Source organism: Gymnoscopelus braueri (genome assembly GCF_963280865.1).
Source record: "Gymnoscopelus braueri genome assembly, chromosome: 10".
NCBI lineage: Eukaryota > Metazoa > Chordata > Actinopteri > Myctophiformes > Myctophidae > Gymnoscopelus > Gymnoscopelus braueri.
Genome location: NC_137611.1, coordinates 16,861,875 through 16,880,329, shown reverse-complemented (window position 1 = coordinate 16,880,329; position 18,455 = coordinate 16,861,875). Strand labels below are relative to the sequence as shown.

At 46.3% G+C, this 18,455-nt stretch overlaps 1 protein-coding gene across 1 annotated transcript in view; it reads right to left on the bottom strand.

Moving 5' to 3' along the window:
• chd7 (chromodomain helicase DNA binding protein 7) overlaps positions 1-18,455 on the bottom strand; it is a 96,664-nt gene that overhangs the window by 8,035 nt on the left and 70,174 nt on the right. The window contains 12 exon segments of the mRNA XM_080438964.1: positions 782-949; positions 1,591-1,851; positions 2,288-2,454; positions 2,908-3,984; positions 4,437-4,645; positions 5,370-5,802; positions 6,483-6,598; positions 7,002-7,131; positions 11,191-11,294; positions 12,659-12,748; positions 15,355-15,514; positions 16,591-16,790. Coding sequence (XP_080295090.1) covers positions 782-949; positions 1,591-1,851; positions 2,288-2,454; positions 2,908-3,984; positions 4,437-4,645; positions 5,370-5,802; positions 6,483-6,598; positions 7,002-7,131; positions 11,191-11,294; positions 12,659-12,748; positions 15,355-15,514; positions 16,591-16,790 — 3,115 coding nt within the window.

The window sequence follows — 18,455 nt, the reverse complement described above, 5'->3', positions numbered from 1 at the left end:
TGCATTTTTATAGCGCTTTTCCAAGTGCTCAAAGCGCTTTACAATGGTTCATTCATTCATACGGGGGGGGGGGGGGGACATTGGGAGGTGGAGCGGTGAACAGTCGACGCTAGCATCCCCACTTTTCCCACATTCACACACCAATGGTGGCAAGCTAGCTTCAGTGTCTTGCCCAAGGACACTTCGACATGTGGACAGGAGGAGCAGGGATTTGAACTGCCGACCCACGGATCATTGGACGACCTGCTCTACCCTCCTGAGCCACAGCCGCCCAATTGATTACAACACACACATTGGTCCCTTTTATGCCCATATATGGAGATCCTTGATGTTATCAGTATATGGCCATATATTGGCATACCCATATATGGAGATCCCTGATGTTATCAGTATATGCCCATATATTGGCAGGCCCATTTATGGGCATATCGGTTGGATCGGCGGTTCTGGGCAACTGGATATGCATATATGCCTATTTATGGACATATCGGTCAGAGCGGCGGCTCCGGACAACCGCATATTTGAACTACTCGACGGCGGGCACCGCACTCCCTCGAGTCCTTGCCGATGTTTGTTTATGGTTATGTCTGAGTCATAGTGACTTGGCCGAGGTCTGTCCGCCCGCCCTCTCATTAGCCAATTTTAATATAGTATTAAAAAAAACTGTCCAACTGAATATCCATAGCGATCATTCCGATTAATACATTTCGGTCTGTAGGTCGGTCAATCTATTTAATCAGCAAACATGAGTTGAGTGAGAGAGTGTGAGTGTGTTAGGTACCTTGGTGAGGTCTATAGCCTGGCTCTGGGACTCTGCGGCAGCATGGCTCTCTCTGAGCTGAGCCACCATCTCCATCAGGTTGCGTCGCTTGGCGGCCCTCTCTGCCTCAATCTCCACCTTCCTCCTCCTCCTCCTCCTCTGACGAGGCGCCGACATGCTCAGTGGGTCCTGAAAGGACCCAAAAAAAAGAAAAGAAACTGTCACAGGTGTGTCTTCAAAGAGCCCTACAATGTCAACTTTCATCTGGTGTTTTGTGTTCTTGTATCACGTTACGGAGAACAACGATTCTACCTTGTCTCTTCTGTTATGACCGTAAATTTGCAGCTAACAGCAGCCATCGATTTGAACGAGGAACGCTGACAGGATGTTTTAAAGGACAAGTTCAGGACAAATTTAATCACTCTGGAAAAATTACTACACTGCGACAAACGCCTGCCGTACAGGATATGAACTCTATTTAGCCGTGACAGGAGCAGGATGAGAGACCAACGTGCGGTAACAACAAAGTCACGTACAATCAGTACACCCAAGTTCTTGCATTTATACTTATGAGAGACAATACCTCACTGTAAGAGGTGTGGGCTTACAGAAATAGCCAGAAATAATTCTGGCACTCAGTGAGTTTAACACACAGATTACTTTTCTATTTGTAAAGCATTTTTGCTATGAATTAAGGTGAGATTAACTTTATAAAACCCATAAGGTTTTTAAATCTCATTTGCTAAATCTGTTTTTATCACGCCGTTGCCAACTATGTTGCTTTAATTTAATAAATACATCAAATTAAAGACCGTTTGGTCGACACTCACATTAAACTGCGGCGATTGTGTCATGTCTTCACTGCCGCTGTAGGAGGCGTGGCCGGCGGCCGCCATGGATGACTCAGCTAAGCTCCGCCTCGGCAGCGGGCTTTCGGCCGCCACCGTGGCGACGGCCGACGCGCTCGCCGTGGATCCGTAGCTCGGCAACAGGTTACCGGGGAAGTCGAAGAGGTGCCGTCTGTTCACGGGCCACTTGCCTTTCAGGACGGCGTCGCATATGTTGTCCATCCGGTTGATCATCACGCGGTCCTGAAAGAGAGGAGAGTTGGATTCATATGGAATTATTATAATGAGAATCTAATTAACCCATTAAGACCTGGAACGCATCTGTGTCACTTTAGATTTCTTTGGCTATTCAAAAATAGCAGATATACAAGCTCATAGCGCGGCACCGAGTGCCGCGCTATGAGCTTGTAGATCTGCTATTTTTGAAAAATCGTGAAAGAATTATTATTATTTATTTTTTTCAAAATATTGTTAGGATTTAGAAAACATTTTTAAGAATCGCCTCAGGTGTTAATGGGTTAAACCATTAAGACCTGAGGCCGATTCTACAAATGCCTTCTAAATCAGTGGTTCTCAAACATTTTCAAGTCAAGGAATGACTTGTGTATATAAGAATGTGTGTGCTGTGTGTGTTCTATACTTCAAGCCAAGTCGTGTGTGTGTGTGTTGTGTCTCTCACCTTAGGCCAGAAGGAGAAGCCGTAGCTGCGGTCCTGCAGAGCCTGCAGGGCAGAAGGCTCGGGCAGGTCATCGGGACAGAAGCCATCCCTGGTCTCGTCTTTGACAGACGTGCTCAGAGAGGCGATGCTCTCCTCATCAAAGTTCTTCTGCTCAGATGCAGCACTCGCTGTGGAGAGAAACATTTATAATTAAAATGTTGCTCATGTATTTGTATTGTTCTAGTCCAAATATGACCAGATCAGAAGATTACCATGATGTCTGTATTCAAGGTTACAAAGACGTGATGAGTTAGCTAGCAGGGTAGCCGCTGGTCTCCGATGCTTATGGCTAGGGCTGCAACTATCGATTATCTTCTCATCGATTTTTTCGATTAAGTGTCGCACAAAAATACCAGATCTACAAGTTCACAACGTGTCTTGTAGATCTGGTATTTTCGCTATTTAAAAAAACAATTCAAAAGAAAAAAAAGATTCCCACCCAAAATAAATTCTATGATTCTTTATTTACAATCAATTAGCGTTTGTTTTTTAAAATCGATTAAATCGATTAGCTCAATTAACTGTTGCACCCGTACTAATGACAATATTATTTCCCTTGACAAAACCCGTGCTGCACCCACCCTCTGCCTGAGACGACTTCTCCGACTTGTCATCTTCATCCACTCGCTCATCCTCCTCCTCCTCTGGGCTCTTCTCCGTAGCGGCCGACTTGGGGGACTTGGGAGTGTCGGGGCTCTCCTTCTCCTCCTCGTCCTGATCCTCTGTGGTCTTGTGGTTTGGTTGTGCTTTGGGAGAGGAGGAGTCGGCGGGACGCTGTGGCGTCTCTGTGGCGTTGGTCTCAGTCTGGTCCCCGAGACACTCCATGGCAGGAGTGGAACTCTCCTCTTTGTCTTCTCCTTTATCCTGTTCTTGGTCCTTTTGTGGTTCGGACGCCTTCGCTCCGTCTCCGCTCGCTTGCTCTTCCTCTTTTTCTCCTTTTGGCTGGGCCTGCTCCTCCTCCTGCTGCTGCTCCTCCTCTGTCTTGATCTCCTTGGGGGACGCCGGGGCCTCGCCTGTCTCCGCTCCTCCCTCTCGTTCCTTCCCTTCATTCGTGTCTTCAGTCTTGGTGATTGGAATGTTGTCGCCGTCTTTCTCTTCCTCCTCCTCCGCCTCCTTTTTCACCTCCTTTTTCACCTCCTTTTTCACCTCCTTCCCTTCGCTCTCTTCCTCCTTTATCTCCTTCCCTTCTGCCGCCTCCTCCTCCTCCTCAGGCTCCTCCTTGACTGTGGCAGCACTGGCGGCAGCCGCGGCGCTTGCCAGCTCGGCGGGGGTGAGGAGGGCGGCGCCGCCGCCGCCGCCGCCACTATCCCCGACTTTGGTGACGTCCGCCTGGGCCGGCACGGTGGCACCCACCCCTCTCTGGCTGTTCCAGCGATGGTGGGCTTCCAGGAAGGCCAGCGAGGTGTCGTTTAAAATGTGATAGTCCGTCCGACTCACGCCGTGCTTGGAGGCTCCGAGCAAGAGGTCTCGATCATGGCGGCCACATTCCCACCACTCGGGGAGGTCGGGTGAGGGCTGGCAGAGCTGGAGGCGCTCGGAGAGGAGCGGGTGAGGGAGGACCTGCTCCCTGATGCGACGGAGCAGTTCGATGCGGTAGAGGGTGCGGGAGGCGCGCTCCTCTGTGATCGGGTCGATGATCAGCGTCGGGTCCGGGAGTTCTGGAGGGAAGGAGGAGGGAGTTTTTATAAGACCAAACACAAGAACATTCAATGCAACAATGACAATTGTTTCAGTGGTTAAAAACCATATACCAGCAGAATAAATCCATTTAACCAATTGAATCGTAGCATAATAGGCAACCATTTGGCAAATTATAGGTTGACATTCGTCAAAAATAGCAGATCTACAAGCTCACAAGGCATTGTCATTTAGAGCTTGTAGAGCAGCCATTTTCATTTAAGACATTTGGTATAGAGGGAAAAAAGGAGGGGGGCCGAGAATAGACCCCCTGGGGGACCCCACTCAAAAACGTATATTGGGTTTAAGTGGTTAATATGTTTGTGTAGTGTGTCTTCAGGGTAGATTTGTTTGTTTGTTGTTTGTGGCAGAGGAGGTGTGCGTGCCGTGCATGTGATCCTACGTGTTAAATTGGTAACCGAGGTCTGCTCACCTGTGTCGGTTTTGATCTGCATGCGGCAGACCCGTTTACACATGGCGATGAAGGAGTAGTAGTACTTCTCTAGACTCTCGTCCGTCTTCTTGTCCAGTCGGGCGAAGGCCCTGAACTGTGTCCAATCGAACCTCTGTCTCTGTGTATCGTAGACGACGCCGAAGGTCGACACGACGCGGTAGAAATCTGCCTCTTCACGACGCGTCCACCTGAAGGAGCAGAAACATGGGGGTAATGATAATGAAACGCATGACTGAGAAACTGACCCGGAACAGTGACATGCTTATGCCACCGTCTGGAAAACGCAAATACAGTTATGCACAAAGCCTATACGATTTAGGTAGCAGGAGCTATATAGACCTGGTAAGTACATAGCCAGGTATGTGAGCAAATACCAGTGGTGTAAAGCAACTAAGTACATTTACTCAAGTACTGTACTTAAGTACAGTTTTGAGGTATTTTTACTTTACTGGAGTATTTCCAATACTTTTACTTCTACTCCACTACATCTCAGAGGCAAATATTGTACAGTTACTTTGTAGATTTAGATTTTTATTACTAAACATACATTAACCACTTAAGCTCTATATATATTTCGGTTACTTGAAAATAGCCGATCTACAAGCTCACAACGCGTCTAGATCGGCTATTTTCAAAAGATTTGTATCCATTTTGAAAACTTGAAATGGGACATTCTGCATAATGAGTACTTTTACTTTCAGTACTTTAAGCATATTTTTTTTACTCACGTAAATTTTGAATTCTGTACTTTTACTTGTAATGGAGTATTTCTACATTGCAGTATTGATACTTTTACTTAAGTAAAACATGCGAGTACTTTTTACAACAATACACGTGTGTGTGTTTGTAACGTATCAAGGGATCAAGGAGTATAAATGGTCCTATAGCTGAATATGGGGTCATGAACGGTACCTCTGTCTTCTTTCCTTGTAGAACATGGTTCCTTCTGCCATGAGGGCAGCGTGGGCCGCCGCCGCTGCGCCTGCGTCTGGCAAGAACTGCCCGCCTTTGGCCAAATAAGGACTTCCCTTGGCCAAATACGGGCTTCCTTCCGCCATGAACACCCCGGGTCCTCCCTCCTGAACGTACGTGGGCCCTGCTGCTCCCTCGTTCATCATGGCAATGCCGGGCTGGTACTCCCTGCATTTCTTGCGGCGCCGACCGTCCGGCTTGCTGAGGGCCTCCTGGCGAAGCTGCTCTCGCCGGTTGGAGCGCTGGTAGGCGGTGATGAGGCGACGCAGCCGGGCGGTCAGGGCCGAGGCCGCTGGCCAATAGAGGCGCTCGTTGGAGCCCGAGGCTCCTCCTCCGCCCGATGGGGCAGCACGACCATTCTCGCCCAATTTGCCTGGATGGAGGAAGAGAGGTAAAGAATGGAGGATTGGGGGGAGTTAGACCTCCGTTTTTTTTTAAGGATCACCCGCACTTTACGTTACTGCTGCCAATTCCATTCAATTGTGTTCTTCCGACAATTTCAATTGTCCATGACTTGCTGACTTAATTATGAGGCAGAGAATTTATCAAAGTTTGACTAAAAACTAAAATGGGAAAATCTGGTAATCGTTTCAAAATTGAAAAAGAATGGCAATATGCTTTTGATAATTGTCAGCAGCAATGTGAAGTATACCACAAATCATAGCCAATATGGTAAACAACCATACACTGTTGTTTTTTCCCCCCTTTCTTAACTCTTTATAACATTTTATGGCTCTTTTTTGTTGGTCTGAAGAGACATATTCATGTATCTATAAACCTTGAACCTCTCTCTCTCTCTGTGTGTGTGTGTGTGTGTGTGTGTGTGTGTGTGTGTGTGTGTGTGTGTGTGTGTGTGTGTGTGTGTGTGTGTGTGTGTGTGTGTGTGTGTGTGTGTGTGTGTGTGTGTGTGTGTGTGTGTGTGTGTGTGTGTGTGTGTGTGTGTGTGTGTGTGTGTGTGTGTGTGTGTGTGTGTGTGTGTGTGTGTGTGTGTGTGTGTGTGTGTGTGTGTGTGTGTGCGCGTGCGTGTGCATCTGTGTGTGACAGTCGGCCTACCATCAGTATCACCCTCCATTGCCTCGTCCTTGTCGTCCAGAGGAGAGTTGGTGAAGTCGTCCATTTCGTCTTTAAAAGGCATCCTCAAAGGCTTGTACTCGGGGTCCTCGTCCTCTCTGTGGACCCCCACGGAGCGAGGATGGAAGAGAGGGGAGGGGTGGGGCGGTTGGGAGAAGGATAGAGGGGAAGAGATGGGAGGGGGTGGAGGAAGGGGATGGAGAGACGGAAGGGCAGCCAAGAGTGAGAATTGACCACATGACTTCTGTAGGAAGTAAAACCTCATTCCTTTCTCTCTTTCAGAAATGTCAAAGACGCAGTAAAGCAAATACAAGGAACAAAAGCACGAAGAGAGAAGGTGGTGTGAAGGAGGCAACAAAAAAAAAAAGGTGAAAGTTCAGGGTGGAAAGTGAACAACAAAAAAACAGAAGCTGTAGGAGAGGGAAGGAAGAGACTAGAGAGAAAACAAAAAGAGAGTATAAAGGAGGAGGTGGTGATCTGTGCTGGCAGTGGGTCTCTTACCCCTCCACACCATCTGTCATCATGTCGGTGCCCCTCTGCTCTGCTGCGATGGCCTTGGCATCAGGCATGCCCACGCGCTCCAAGAAGCACAAGGAGGGATCCGCACGCATCGAGTTGTACTTCTCATAGCCTGGAGATGCCGAGAGAAGGGGGTGGGGGCAGAGAGAGTGTTAAATGTAAAAAGTAAAGCAAAAAAAAAACCTATTAAATACTGGTATATTACCCAAGAGCTTGTGTTAATTCAATCCTAAAAGTGTAAAAGATTTCCTGTAAGGGGTTATAAAGAGTAAAGACGGCTAAACAAAGCTATAAATCAGCACTTTGCAATGGTACTTTTATTCTTAATAATACCATATGTTTTCTGTAACAGGTGTCACGTCCTATTCGAACATTACACTGCCTCTGAATGTTGATAAAATCATGTCCAAAATCGAAGTCAGGATTTACCAACTACCCATTCAGGTCTAGACTAGAAGTATCTTTAATCCATTAAGACCTGGAACGCATCTGTGTCACTTTAGATTTCTTTGGCTATTCAAAAATAGCAGATCTACATGCTCATCTCAATCTTGAGATTTTTTTTCTTTTCTTTTTTTTCAAAAAACTGTTAGGATTTAGAAAACATTTTTAAGAATCGCCTCAGGTCTTAATGGGTTAATGTATGGACTATAACAAGCGCTCCTCTGGGTGGAAACTTTCTTGACGTCTGGACTAAAACAAGTGCTCCTCTGGGTCAGATCATTGTTAACCGTCTGAACAAGAGGCAGGAAAAACCATGGAGATCAAACTCACAAGGCTGGAGGTACACTCCTATAAAGAACACAAACAAGACGCCTTCTAGTTCGTTCTCAAGTAAACACCATAACACTCTGACATGTACACACACACAAACACACAATCTCCATATTAAATGACGGACTAGACAAAAACAGCGCCAGCAGGGCAGACCACAGGAGCCAGCTGCTGACAAGACAGACAGGCTGAGTGTGTGTGTGTGTGTGTGTGTGTGTGTGTGTGTGTGTGTGTGCGTGCACGCACAGTTGTGCACGTGTATGTGTTTTTGTCTGTGTGTTTCTGTATAGGCGCATCGGAGAGTGTGTGCATGGCCAAGTGTGCCTGCAGGTGCTCATTTGTGTTAGCAGGCTGAGAGAGAGAGAGAGAGGGAGTGAGACGAGAGAGGGAGTGAGGCGAGAGAGAAGAGATGGAGAGAGGGGGTGAGGGGGGAGTGAGTCACGGTGTCCGTATGTGAGGTGTAGTATAGTGAAGTGTGTGTGTGTGTGTGTTCGTTGAGTGCATCCAAGTAGAACAAATTAGAGCGTGCAGATCTTACTGGGACGCAGCGGGAAGTGAGAGAGGAGGAGAGAAGATGATGAAACGAGGAGGAATAGCAGAGGAAACAGAGGAGACATGGAAAGAGGCAGAGAAGAGATGGAGTGAGAGGGACAAGAGTGTGTTGATACATACTACATACACTGTACACTGTTGTCCTTCTGTCCCTCCTCCCCTCGTCCCCCTCTCCACGTCACATTTCAATTAGGATAGATGTGGTGACACATCCTTCCTAACTGCCACTCTCTCTCTCTCTCTCACGCACACACACACACACGCACCCAGCTCTGCGCCCGCAGCCAAACGCTAATCATTAAGGCTTTTATAGGCCATCACTCTCCCCCTCTCTGTGTGTGTGTGTCTATGTGAGGCAGTGCGTGTGTGAGTGGGTGTATGTATGACTATTGAGTGTGTCGCTGGTTGTCTATGTGAGGCAGTGTGCATTTGTGTTACCGTGTGCGTGTGTGGGTGTGTGTGTGGGTGGGGGGGTGTCCCCCCTCTCCCCCCCTCTGAAGGCCTCCCTGGTGAATGAGGATTATGATTAACTATGGGTGAGCCTATTGTATCCCTGAGCGAGTGAGGGAGTGTGTGTGTGTGTGTCTGTGCGTGTGCGCGTGTGTGCACTCCCAGCTCATCCACGGAGCCTAATTGAATCAGAGAAGGCGGCAATGATGGAGAAATGATGACAATTATCCCAAATTAATATGAATGAGGGTCCCCATCCACAGAGCTCTGGAAACCACAGGCAGGCCTGTATCTGTCCGCTATAGTGGGCCAGTGGTTTCCAAACTGTGGGTTGGGACTCTGGCACCGATGTGGCTCATGGGACAGTTGAAAACAGGCCCTAAACACACACACAGTTCACATGAGGGTCGAAAGGCACCTGGCTCTTACTCGTTGCAAAACCTTCACCTGGTACAAGCTAGCCTGAACAAGACAGTGTAGCCTAGGTTATCAGGCTAAATTAAAGTAAGCTATGAGGGTTAAGGCCTTTGCAGACAGTATGCGAAAAGACGCACAAATCGAACTGGGTTTGATTGGAAAAAAAACGCATCGAAGCAGCCACTTGCCGCACGGCAAATTCGGAGCCGGTGTGCATGAGGTCATAGAGAACCATGTGTTCATTTAAAAAATGATATTGTCCGTTTTTATATTATTCTTCACAACGATCCATCCACCAATCGCTTTTTAAAGACGTATCCGAGTCTCGTAGGATCGGGTGGGAAAGCGTGCCGTCGCTATCATTCGTTCCATAGTTATTGGCAGTTGAATGTAGGTTGTTTTTGCCAAAAAGCACCAGAAAGCACTCAAAGCAGAGAAAAGGGCATTCTTCCAAATCCATTAGAATGGAAGTGAATATGGCTGGGTTTTTTTTGCGATCACGTGATTTGCTGCTTCACTGGGAGTCAAATGGTGACTCATAGATTAGCGAAAAGCGCCATCTAGTGTGAACACTGAAAACACCAAAACACGTCAAACCCGTCATTGGCAGTGAATGAGTTAACCACTTTCAACTTGGCATCCCTATTTTGGGCATGTCAATATAGGAGAAATCTCCAAAAACATTCCAAAATGTTCAAAAATTGGACTAAAGTAGTTAAAGCACCAACAAAGTCAGACAGGAGTTGTGTTGATACATGTCATTGTCAACACCAGCCACATTGCTGTCTTTTTTTGTGTTTGTTTACATTTTGTCCATTTTCAATAAATGTTAAAGAATGTGGCTGAATATTTTGGTCAATGTTAACTAGGCACATTAATACGCAATGCACACATTTTAATGGCTAGTAATAAAGTAATTGTAAATAAAACAAATGTCAGTGTCTCTCAATAGGGTAAATTACCTATACCCAGTAACTTTCTTTCCAAACCGTTTCAACATGAATGGCAGTGAATGACAATTAAAAACCTAATCTGAGATCTAACTAAAGTATACACTGCATTCACTTTGCTAATGGCTAAAAGTGAAAATTAGACCGCTATGGTCCTTATAACGACTCAAACGGTCCTGAGTTACAACTGTACTTGGTCTGCTGCTTGTTTCCTTCTACACCATATCTCTTCGCTGGAAATAGCAGATCTACAAGCTCAAAACGTGTCGCAAACACGACACGCTTTGAGCTTGTAGAGCTATTTTTGGCACATGTTCAAGTGGTTAAACATACCAGTGACTTTGAGAAGCAGCTAATAAACACCTGTAACACACATACACGCACACACACACACACTACAGGTGGCGGCGTGGTCGGACACCACCCATCAATCAACCTCCAGACAGCACACCGAGCGTGGCAGCTGCATTCAGCTATCACCATGGTAACACCAATCAGCCAATGACAGCAGAAGTGGAGGGCGGAGTTTAATGTGTTTCAAGTCACTGATGTGTGTTGTGTGTGTGTGTGTGTGTGTGTGCGCGCATGCACACAGGCAGTGTGTTCCAGTGATGGTTACTCTGTTTGAAGATGCCTGTGTGTGTGTGTGTGTGTGTGTGTGTGTGTGTGTGTGTGTGTGTGTGTGTGTGTGTGTGTGTGTGTGTGTGTGTGTGTGTGTGTGTGTGTGTGTGTGTGGTTGACAGTGTTTGAAGATACTGAAGTGAGTGATGAGTGTTAAGTGTGTGCACGTGTGTGTGTTGTTCACTGTATTTGAAGGTGTGTGAGTGATGTATGCAGTCTCTATGTGTTTTTGTTCTTCTACCTGCTATGTGAAGCTGGTGTGTACGCATACATACATTTGGGTTAGGATGGTGGACTGTGTGTGTGTGTGTGTGTGTGTGTGTGTGTGTGTGTGTGTGTGTGTGTGTGTGTGTGTGTGTGTGTGTGTGTGTGTGTGTGTGTGTGTGTGTGTGTGTGTGCATTCTTACCATGTTTGAACACTCCAATGAGCAGTGACTTGTCTGCCTCGCTATCCCACCAGTCAGCTGGTACCTCTGCGTGGAATGGCTGGGGAATCCAGATATCCAACTCACTACAGACACACACACACACACATTCATCATCATTATTATTATTGTTCCCAGACAGCTTTTATCGTCATGTTTCATCTCATAAATGACATTATCTGATCTGTCTGCTGCATGCACTGAATTTGTTTTTGACAAGAAGTTAGTTTTGTTATGTCAAATCAGAGAAAGAGGTCTGTGGAGAGACAGAGAGAGAGTAAATCAGATTATATGGTATTTGTGTTAATCAGATTGGCTGCCTTAGTGGTTTTAGCCACCAACCAGGGAATGTGAAGGGTCAGTTATGGAGGCTTGTGATGAACACTAGACCAGCATTAAAACTTCACTTACAATTACGATTTAGGCATTTAGGAGTCACTCTTATTTAGAGCAACTTAGTAATGGAGTAAAAGCGCCATTAACACACGGTTGTATCTATGTGTTTAAAATGACATGCCGTTTTGAAGCGTGTCCTTCCCAAATAGGCTGCATTGTTTACAGATAAGGATGGAATTTCCTAAATATATGTGCATATGCCGCTGACCCGAAGTCATGTTTCCTAAGCAACTGGGAGATTTTTCCCCATGCGCTGACATGAGAATATGAAAAATTAGCAATAAACTAGGCTTCTGTGGGACAGCTATGGCGCGCTTTTGTGCAGAAGCCTAAATTAAACCTTCCCATTTAGAGAGTGAAGGGAACGGTAGAAAAGAGGAGGATTGAGGCAAAAAGGGGAAGAGAAAGAAAACGAGGGGGGACAATGGACATGCTAGAAAGAAATGAGAGATTCAACCCCAGCCCCCTTATCTCTAGGAACACCCGCATGCACGCCTGGCCTCAGCTCCACACACACACACACATGTGCGCCAATACTGGCATGCTAAATCCCTCTGGCATATGTTGGTGCACTGGCACCGCATGCTCATGTCTGGCACAGGCATGCGCATGCACACACACACACACACACAGGGGGCTGTCATAGTGACCGTTGAGCGTGGAGTAGAGAGAGAGAGATCAACATGGAGTGCACGTCCTCTACATTATGAATGCATACACATCTGGGTGAAAGGGTGATAATGGGGGAGGAGAAAAGAGAGAGAGAGGAGAGGGGGATGGTAGTTGAAAAGAGACGACAAGGGTGGGGGACACAGTGGGGGATTGTGGAGTGCACTGGAGAGAGGAAAGATGGACAGATGGTGAGAAGAGGGGAGCGACGGAAGGATAGGAAGATGTTGAGAGTGAGAGAGAGTCCAAGATGGGGGAGAGGTGAACGTTTGTTCTACGTTCTGCCAAACGGTGAAGTCAAGGTGAACCTTCAAAGATGGAAAAGGAGGGATAGAAACACGGGGACGAGGGAGGAAGAACGGGATGAAAGAACCTTCCCACCCACCTGTACTCGGCTCCTTCCAGGATGCGCTCGGCCTGATCTCTGATGACTTCCTGTCTCAGATAGTACAACATCCTCACCCTCAGCAAGACCCTGACAAAGAGAGAGAGGTTATTTTAGACATCTTCATTTCAGCGGTAACATTAGATACAGACAATTCTAGATAAAGTGGCTAGAGGAGAAATTGTGACCTATAGGCAGAACATAGTGTGGACTTCAGTCTGACTGAGCCCACCTTCAGTCTGCTTCAGTCTCTTTCAGACTGCTTCAGTCTCTTTCAGACTGCTTCAGCTTCAGTCTCTTTCAGACTGCTTCAGTCTCTTTCAGACTGCTTCAGTCTCTTTCAGACTGCTTCAGTCTCTTTCAGACTGCTTCAGTCTCTTTCAGACTGCTTCAGTCTCTTTCAGACTGCTTCAGTCTCTTTCAGACTGCTTCAGTCTCTTTCAGACTGCTTCAGTCTCTTTCAGACTGCTTCAGTCTGATGCGGTGACAGGTGAACATGCTTCGCATCAATGAAGCGGTTTCACACAGAACAGAAGCAGAAGCAGAAGAAGGTGTAGAGAGGCAGAAAGTAGGAATGAAGAGACAAGGAAAATGAAACGAGGAGGGCAGAGGAGCAGAGAGGAAAAGAGATGGGAGACGGAAGAGAGAAAGTTGGAGAGAGAGCAGGGGGAAGACTAAACAACAAAGACTCTCACACACACACACATTTCTGTGTGTCAACAACATAAGACGTGTGTGTGTGTGTGTGTGTGTGTGTGTGTGTGCGCGCGTGCGGCAGTGTGCGTGCGTTGGCAGGCTGCGTGTGCCCATCCATCAATGTGCCAGGCCTGATTAGCCACACAGCTCTGTGCGCCAGCCTAGCAGATGGCACCACATAATCACCCCCAAGTGTGTGTGCCCTGTGTGCGTGTGTGTGTGTGTGTGTGTGTGTGTGTGTGTGTGTGTGTGTGTGTGTGTGTGTGTGTGTGTGTGTGTGTGTGTGTGTGTGTACGTGCTTGTATGAGTGTGTGCCTTTCACCCGCTTCCAACAGGTCTGCCTGCCTAGCACCTGGCCTGGCAGTGAGCCAGACACATACACACACACACACACTCTTCCCCCTCAAGAAAAAAGCACCCCTGGCATCCAGAGGGCACGGCAGCATATCTCCCTGTCAACAACAGAGGAGCGTATGACAGAATGCAAGCAAGAGAGGGGGGGGGGGGGGGGGGGAGAGAGAGAGAGCACTGACCATAGACTAAGGGAGAGAATGATGTGTGTGAAGATAGACACTGACGCTTAGACGTGTATTAGTCAGTGGGGGCAGCCCTACGTGCAAATGTCTTTGAATGACTGACTGACTGACTGACTGACTCCATCATTGAGTGGTGAAGGTACACCATTCATCGGCCAGTTGGTCTAACAACAAACTAACCAGTCACACAGCTATTGTCACCACCAGGCAAAGGGATGAGGAAGTTACACCAACGATTGGCCTCTGGCCTCAACAGCCACGCTAGTTCTAGTTGCACTGGGCAGTCCGAACATCAAACATTAGTCGCTATGCCAAAGTGGGGCAAATATAAGTCCTACAAAACTATATCTTCTCTTAAAGTCATGGCTATATGGCCAGTTTGTGTCGATATTCTCAATGTAATTTAACATTTTGTCATTTGTTGGGAATCAAACAAATATTCATGACCTCATTCCAGCCAATCAAATCAAGTAAAAATTATATCAGACAGTAGTCCGACCTCCCACTGCAGTATAACTGTAGCAGTAGCAAAGAGGGTTGGCTGTGAATCGTCTGTTGTCAGCCCCCCCCCCAAACACTTTACTTGGAGTGTCATTTATTAAAATTAAAACAATGTTTTATTGATTGTCACATGTCATTGAAATAAAGTCCCTGTAAATCGTTCATGCATAAATGCATCAAACCAGCGGAGACCAAAATTGACCTGGATGTCATTTCTCATTTCACGTGGACTTTTAGCTCTTAGTTAATAATACGCTGGCACTTTCTGATTGAGCTGTGCGTTTCAATGTAAAGTCTATGGAAAAGAGCGGCAACGCTTTTCCACTGCGTTGGGACGCTCGACAGCACAAAGTGTAGCTCCTGCACAGAGCGTCCAACCAATCAGAGTGCGCTGTGCTATGATATAGGCGTAGACATATACACTTGATACCACAGAAAGTCTACTCTACAGAGGTAGCAAATTGTGATAACAGATCTACAAGCCCACATTGCATCGCAATGTGATGCGTTCTGGGATCGCCAAGAATGGCTATTTTTGGCTAAGTATAATGGGGCGTTATGAGCCATCTTTCCAACTTTTGTTTGAGACAACAACGCTGAATTCACACTAGCAGCGTCAACGCTAGTTCACAATGCTAAATGCAACAAAAATAAAACGAGTTATGAGAGAGTGTGTCTGCTGCTGAGGTGGAGAAATGAACTGCATGGAAATAGCGAATTTTTTAAATAAAGATTTAAACTAGCAGCTGTAGATTAAATTATGATGATTATAATATTGAGATTGAGCAACTACATGCAACTACATGCCCTATTTATTGCCTAAAATGAATACGTTGTTTACAAATAAGTTGCCAGAGACGAGCAACGATTATCTCAACAGCTCTCGTGTGTGTGTGTGTGTGTGTGTGTGTGTGTGTGTGTGTGTGCGCGCACACACACACAGTGCACGTGTGTTAGACCTACTTGTTGCAGTGGTGTTTGAGGTGTCTCTTGTAGCTGTCCTCTTGCAGTAAATGTTCGGGGTTGCAGCCGGCCAGCCATTCGGCTCGTGGCGATTGGGGAGGTGGCGGTAGGGGCTTCCCCTTCTTTCCCTTCCTGCCCCTGGGGACTGGGGTAGAGAGACCTAGAGACAGGGGGAGGAAGAGAGAGAGAGAGAGAGAGATGCAGGGGGGAGGTTAGAGAAAGCGACTGGTAGGCAAAACACCCCGACAACCTGTAATCTGATTTTCCAGGACAATGTATCCCTGTCCTCCTGCACGGTGTGTTCTCCACGGCTGGAAATCTAGTCCGTACACGTTCCATGTTCTGTACTTCCCAGCGCGGCGAAAGACTGTGAATGTTGTATTATCTTAAGGAGGTGTTGCTGTGTTAACTTAATGAATGCTCTCGTCTCCACTCACGGCACAGTAGCCAAAATAGGCCCTTAAACCACTTCCAACCTGGCGTCCCATTTTGGCCATGTTAGTGGGAAAATGTAGAAAGGAAAGAAATATGTGATTTTTTTAATAAAAAATGTGAGCGTACAGATTGGTTATTTTCACTATTCATAATACGACATACTATACTGTGCTTAAGGGGTTCCTTTTAAAACTATTATGATTTCTTTTTTTTACCGTGACAGTGGAGCTAGAAGCCGAGTGACAACACTCCCATAGAATTCTGTTGTAAATGAAGAATATTCATAATATTCGATCATTTGTTGCCAAAAACCGACGTACTGTTGACTTATAATTCGTTTAGGTGTATGAGATAACAAGAAGCATGTGGAAGTAACTCTTGCCATCGGAAAATCAACGGTTCCTAACACTTCTGTATAGTTCTGAACACTGAATCCTCATAACGGGTGTCGATGAAGCACGCGCGATACATGAACCATGTGATCAGAGTCGCGGCGAGATCAAACCCATAACACTCAAGTCTTTAAATGGGTCTGCTGTAGATGACAGAGGAGGGTACATTTGAACTATGGGTAAATATTTTGAGATACGTTTATCAAGATTTATGATACAAGCGTTTTGTGACAGCTCCTTTTCCATCATGATCCACAATATTGTGGTGTCTGTGTTGTGTGTGTTTTGGCATCAACTGGTTCAATCATCCCATCTTCAGTCAGGATAAGAGAGTGTGTGTGTGTGTGTGTGTGTGCGTGCGTGCGTGCGTGCGTGCGTGCGTGCGTGCGTGCGTGTGTGTGTTATGCACCAGAGTGGTTGGCCAGCATCTTGGTGCTCCCGTCTTCGGTGGGAGCGATCAGGTCCCAGATGAAGCCTTTGATGTTCTCGTCGCCGCGGTAATGCAGCAGGCAGTAGGCCAGTAGGGCGCGGCAGATGGTTTCCACGTCGGCCTCGCGCAGCGGACGCTTGAAGCGACCATGTGACAGGATCTCTCCCCAGCGACCCCACCTACACAAGGTTCAAGACAAGGAATGACAAGGAAACGCACGCACACACACACACACACACAGGTTAGAATCACAGCCCCTAATACGTAGAATGTAATGATATCTCAGCTTAAAAGTAGATTTCATAATATAGTGTAACCAGTGGTGGAAAGTAACTAAGTACATTTACTTAAGTACTGTACTTAAGTACAATTTGTAGGTATTTGTACTTGAGTATTTCCAATTTCCAATATTTTTACTTCTACTCCACTACATCTCAGAGGCAAATATTGTACTTTTACTCCACTACATTTATTTGAAAACTTTAGTAACTAGTTACTTTTCAGATATAAATTATGATATAATGAAACATACATTAACCACTTCAGCCCTATTTCATACCTAGGCTATTTGAAAATAGCAGATCTACAAGCTCCGACGCGTTGTGAGCTTGTAGATCTGCTATTTTCAAATATTTAGTACTTTCACTGTTGGTACTTCAAGTACATTTTGATGCCAATACTTGTGTACTTTTACTCAAGTAAATGTTTAATTCTGAACTTTTACTTGTAACAGAGTATTTTTATATTGCAGTATTGGTACTTTTACTTAAGTAAAGAATTTGAGTACTTTTTCCACCACTGAGTGTAACACTGTTACAGTGCAGCACACAGTCAATCATGAGAAATCCAGCAGCAATTCAAACCAGTAATCCCCGGCAGACTAAATGAGGTCATTTGTTTGTTCTTAATATGAGGGATTAATTCAAAGGGAGACTAGGCTGAGCTTCTATTAAAGTGCCTTGACTGACATTGTGAATAGCAGATTCCTTTATGCATCGACTCTTTTCTTCTTGCATTTCTGGGTGACTGCCTACATTTCTTTTCTTATTTTTATTTTACATTTCTATCGCCTACAGCAGGAATCCAGACAGTACTACGGCGTCAACAGAGCTAGCAACCTTAAAAAATGGGCTGCTGTCTGTGTGTGGCGCTTGTCGGACCATGGCAGTGTGACTATGACGACATTTGGTGACCTTGATTGTTCACGAACGTGCACGCAACACCACATCATGCTGACGTGCAGACCAGACACTACCCACACACTACACACACACACCGCAAGTGTGAGTCTACCAGGCTCTTGTTAAATGTTTCACTTTCCTGGTGACTTAACCACCGCTGGCACCTTAGCTAGAAGAACCCTGGCAACACACTGCATGTGTGTGTGTGGGTGTATATATGTGTGTGTGTGTGTGTGTGTGTGTGTGTGTGTGTGTGTGTGTGTGTGTGTGTGTGTGTGTGTGTGTGTGTGTGTGTGTTTTAATGGGTCATAGCCTCCCATCCCTAGGGTGCACATGGCCCTCCAGGCTGATTTGGGGTCAGTTTCCATCACATCAGCCTCACTTTAGCTAAAAAATAATTACCCCCCCCCCAGCCCAAACCAACACCGATACCAGCACAGCATTCACTCTGTTGAATGTAAGCCTATTCCGTCCCAATAATGAAAGTGAAACGGTGACATGACTGGGACATATAGAGGAATGGGAGAGAGGGGGGGAGAGAGACAGAGAGAGAGAGATGGGAATAAGGGTGGAACATGCCAGACAGTGTGCATGAGTGTCCTACAGCCTCGGGGCTCTAGACTAGACTGTAACAATAACAGGCCTGACATCTCACTAGCACTG